General features: G+C 46.0%; 1 protein-coding gene across 1 annotated transcript; it reads left to right on the forward strand.

Moving 5' to 3' along the window:
- Positions 1-1,662: 1,662 nt before the first annotated feature.
- LOC147441439 (uncharacterized) lies at positions 1,663-2,197 on the forward strand. The gene has a single exon (XM_086483718.1). It carries the CDS (start codon positions 1,682-1,684, stop codon positions 2,195-2,197), a length of 516 nt encoding a protein of 171 aa, XP_086339844.1. The 5' UTR covers positions 1,663-1,681.
- Positions 2,198-4,850: the final 2,653 nt, after the last annotated feature.

The raw sequence follows: 4,850 nt of genomic DNA on the forward strand, positions 1-4,850 counted from the left end.
CCCACTTAGCTTCCTGCTTGTACACATACTTCGTTAACATCTTGACAATTTGACCATTAGCACTCTCGACTAGAACATTGTTGAATATATACGGAGCTACAGCGTGTGAAACCTCCCTATCTTCATATCTCCTCTTCTATGGCCAATAAGCATGCCTATGTGGCCTCCTCCCCTTCACGTAATTTATAGCCACACTTTATGCTTTCTCCATTTCCTTTATATTCTCCACTTGTAAACCTTTTGTTTTCAAGCTAATCTCATATACATATACTATTTTCTCTCTCTCTCTCTCTCTCTCTCTCTCTCTCTCTCTCTCTCTCTCTCTCTCTCTCTCTCTCTCTCTCTCTCTCTCTCCAGCTTTGGCTATGGAACATTTCCCTCCTTAGCCTTGCAATCTTTACATCCAATATGGTATCAGAGCCAAAGTGTGTTACTCCACTTGACATGAGAGATCTTCCAGAATTAAGAGTTTGCTTCTCTGAGCGGGATTTTCAATCTGCTTCTAATCAGTAGCTGTGTACGTAGGGGTTCGTTCTGCTCTGCAAGCACACACACACACACACACACACACTCATCGCAAGGTTTGTTGGCAGAAATTCACACTCATTGCAAGGTTCGTTGGCCCCTCTGCATGCATCTAGGTGCCCTCCTCTCTCTTTGGGTTTCCTGCTTCGCACCCCTTTTGCCTATCGAAGAAGAAATTCTTAGTTGCAGTTGCTAACTACCGCCCATTCCACTGCTTTATATTTCAAGGTTCTTCCCCGGACCCTTCATCCTCTGTGTATTTAGCTGCGTTGTGGCACCCTGCAACACAACCAACAGGGTAAGGAAGTACGCCTCCTAATTGTAGCAGCAAGGATTCGTGTTGCAGAGGCTGGTTTCAGTTGGCCTGCACGGGCGGCTACACCCAACCCTTGAATCCCATCAGAGAGTGGGTACGCAGCTATGGCAAAGATCGGGTCGTTGGAAACGCGCCAGTGATTGCTCTCTCACGTGCCTTGACCTCACGGGCGGTGCAATGGGCTGAGCATCTGGTGGTGGTGGCAGTCTCATGAGGCAATCTTTGCAATAGCAAATCGAGACAATAAACCACCTCTTTGTGCAGGCATCTGCAGGCGGTGATTTGAGTCTTGTGCTGGAGGACTAGCCTCGGAAGAGGACTTTGGGGACTTTGGAGGACTAGCCTCGGAAGCGGACTTTGGGGAGGCGCAGCAGGTGGTCGTCAGGCGGAATAGCGGGTAGCCCTTGGCGTAGGCGGACAAGACGATGAGGTGAGCACGCTCTTACATTTATAAGGAGCAATTTCACGCAAGAACAAGTTCACGTGCAAGCCATGGACAATCCACGCACCTCTAACCTCACTAACATTGAAAAATTTGATGGGGTAAATTTTACGCACTGGCAAACTAAAACGCAGCTTTTCCTCATGCATCACAAAGTGTGGCGTCTAGTTAAGGGGCGTGAGCCTAAACCCGAGGGTCATGAATCAAGTCCACAAGTAATAGCATGGAATGATAAAAACGATCACGCACTTGCAATCATAGGTCTTGGTCTTGGAGATGACTACATTCATCACCTTAACCTTGAATCAACCGCAGATGTAGTATGGACCAATTTAATTAATGAATTTGGCACTGACTTGAACAACTCAATTCTCTTTCTCAAGCAACGCTTCTACAAAATGAATGTTTCCAATGCACCATCACTCAAGGAACATTTAAATGCCATTAGCATATTAATTCAACAACTCTCAGCACAAAAATGTCCCCCTGACGACAACGACAAGAAAACTGTTCTTCTCAATAGTTTAGAAGATCATCCAGAATATGCTGAAGTTTTAGGCGGTCTTCGCACACCACGGGAAATGCGCTATGAAGAAGTAGTAGCACACATTCTTGACCATGAGCGCCGACGTTTACAATCTCAAATAGGGGAAAGGATCATGGTTGCACGGGTTCTCTCCACTAGAACCTCTTCTTCAAGAGCCTTTTCCTCAACACTCCATTGTACCTATTGCAAAAAAACAGGTCACACTGCTAACCGTTGCTTCAAACGGCTAGATGATCTTGATGCCAAAGATAGTGCCAACTTTGTCAAAGTTCACTCCGACGAAGAAGAAGATCCTCCATCCGAGGAAGCTCACATGGCTCACCTTTCCATTGAGGATTATCTTGGCCCCGACTCTTGGGCCTTCTAAATTACCCTTCCTATGTTTTGTAATAATGGGTTCTCTGCCCGGAGTAGTACTCCAAAAATGTGACTATCTATCTTTCCTTGTGTGTTCTTTGTCCTTGTGTTTATCTAGCCTTGAGAGTGTGTCTTCCACATCAGCTCTTATCCTTGTACCCCAGCTTGGCTCAAGGGGGGATGTCTTATGAGCAAGCCTTTTTTGTTTTAATGGTCAAGCCCTTGTATCATGCCTGCCATGAGAGTGTAGGTGCTTGCAGTTCCATGACATGTGAGTTCTTGGGATGCAGCTTTGGGTCCATACCAAATTACCTTATGCTTGTCTCTTAGCTTTCCACCTTCACTCCGAGGGGGGATTTGTTGAATATATACGGAGCTACAGCGTGTGAAACCTCCCTATCATCATATCTCCTCTTCTATGGCCAATAAGCATGCCTATGTGGCCTCCTCCCCTTCACGTAATTTATAGCCACACTTTATGCTTTCTCCATTTCCTTTATATTCCCCACTTGTAAACCTTTTGTTTTCAAGCTAATCAAGCTAATCTCAGATACATATACTATTTTCTCTCTCTCTCTCTCTCTCTCTCTCTCTCTCTCTCTCTCTCTCTCTCTCTCTCTCTCTCTCTCTCTCTCTCTCTCTCTCTCTCTCTCTCTCTCTCTCTCTCTCTCTCTCTCTCTCTCTCTCCAGCTTTCGCTATGGAACATTTCCCTCCTTAGCCTTGCAATCTTTACATCCAATAACCATTGCATTGGGGGTGATAGGGTGAGGAAAACCTGTGCTGAATCTTTAACATTTCCACTAATGCACTCATGAGCTTGCTTCTAAACCCCTGACCCCTATCAGAAACTAACACCCATGGAACACCAAAACGGAAACATATATTATCAAACACAAACTGAGCCACAACACTAGCATTTACTTCTTTCACTGTTTTGGCCTCGACCCACCTTGTAAGGTAGTCAATGGCTACCACCACGTATTTCTTAACACTAGTAGACCTTGGGAGAGGGCCTATTCATCCAGACCCCACTTCTCGAAAGCTCTTTGTGCAATGATGGCACCCTGTGACTCCGCTACCAGTCGTCTTTCACCTATAGTCTGACACTCGTGGCACGTCTTGCACCAGTAATGCACATCCTTCACAATGGAAGGCCACCAGAAGCCTGCTCTAAGCACTCGAAACAGAACCTGATCTTTGCCCTGGTGTCCACTCTCTTCATGGCATTGCTCCAGCACCATCCCTATCTCTTCTTTGTATAGCACCCTTCTAAGCACTCCATCACGCCCATAGTTCATGAGATCTTCACCTACCAATGTGAATTTGCGGGCCTTTTGCACCACTCTTCTCTTTTGGAGCTTGGACAAACCCTCTGAACATTGCCCTGTACTCAAAAAGCCTTCAATCTCCTTAAGAGTCTCTCTACCTGCATAAGTGGTCGTGGCCACATATAGACCTGCAACATGCACTTGTACTTTGCTGCTAGCTAGTTGATCCGCCTCTTGATTTTGCTCTCTCCTCACATGCTTGAATTGGACTTCTTCAAAAGACTTCAACATCTTCTTGATGGAAAAGAACCAATGCTTCAAAGAATCGCGCTTTACCTGCCATTGGCCTAACAGTTGTTTGATGACTAGCAATGCATCTCCCTTCACCACCAACCTTGAAATGTCGAACTCTATGCACTGCTTTAAACCCAAATGCAGAGTGAGATACTCCGCCTCGTTATTGGTGTGGACATCCTCTAAATCGTATGCCTTTGAAAATATAGTTTTGCCGTGTGGGTCATGTATCACCACACCTCCTGCTGCTTTCTACACTACCCTTCAATATGCTTCGTCGAACCACATAGTAAAAGCATCCTCCAAGCCTGGTTCCTCCTTGGCTTCATCTCGTACCACCCTTGGATAGGCCGGCAAATCGATGGCCTTGCTGACAAGAATGTCAGCCATGTGAGACCGACTCGTGTGATCTACCTTGAACTCGAACTTGAACTCCTGTAGCTCCAACACCCACTTCATAATCCTCCTTCCTGGATTCAAATAAAGCACTACCTCTGGCAATAGATCATTAGCCGTCAACACAAAAAACTTACGCACTATCAAATGGACTTTGAACTTCTTGCAAGCAAAGACTAGAGCCATAACCCACTGCTCCGCCTCGGTGTAGGTAGCCTCTCCTGGGCTAATCACCCTGCTCTCGAAGTATATCGGCTTGTAGCTTCTCCCTACCTTTTGCAATATAACCGCTCCAATAGCAACTGTACCCACCGTCATAGACACATAGAAGTCGTCCTTTTGATTGGGGGGACACACTGCTGGCAAATGGCACAAAATCTCTTTAACCCTATCAAAGGCCTCTTGAGCTTCCTCATCCCACTCATAGCTATTGCAACAGCATCCAAAAGAAACGTGACAAATACTTCAACTTATGAACAAATGAAGCCAAACCTTGAGCATCTGATGGCGGCTCCATCAACACCAATGCCTTCACCTTCTCGGGATCAGCCCCTATACTGTTTTGCGACACCACATGACCTAACTATTGTGCTCGAGGCTGTGCTAACTTGCACTTCTTGGGGTTCAGCTGACCTCCTTCTTCATCAAGCCTTTGAAAGCATAGTTGCAGCTTTGATAGGTGCTCCAATCTTGAACTGTAGCAG

This window comes from Adiantum capillus-veneris, chromosome 15 (assembly GCF_014529385.1).
Source record: "Adiantum capillus-veneris isolate H3 chromosome 15, ASM1452938v2, whole genome shotgun sequence".
Lineage (NCBI taxonomy): Eukaryota > Viridiplantae > Streptophyta > Polypodiopsida > Polypodiales > Pteridaceae > Adiantum > Adiantum capillus-veneris.

Coding starts and splice junctions, on each gene's coding strand:
- LOC147441439 (XM_086483718.1), top strand. CDS start 1,682: ATGAATGTTTCCAATGCACCATCACTCAAGGAACATTTAAATGCCATT.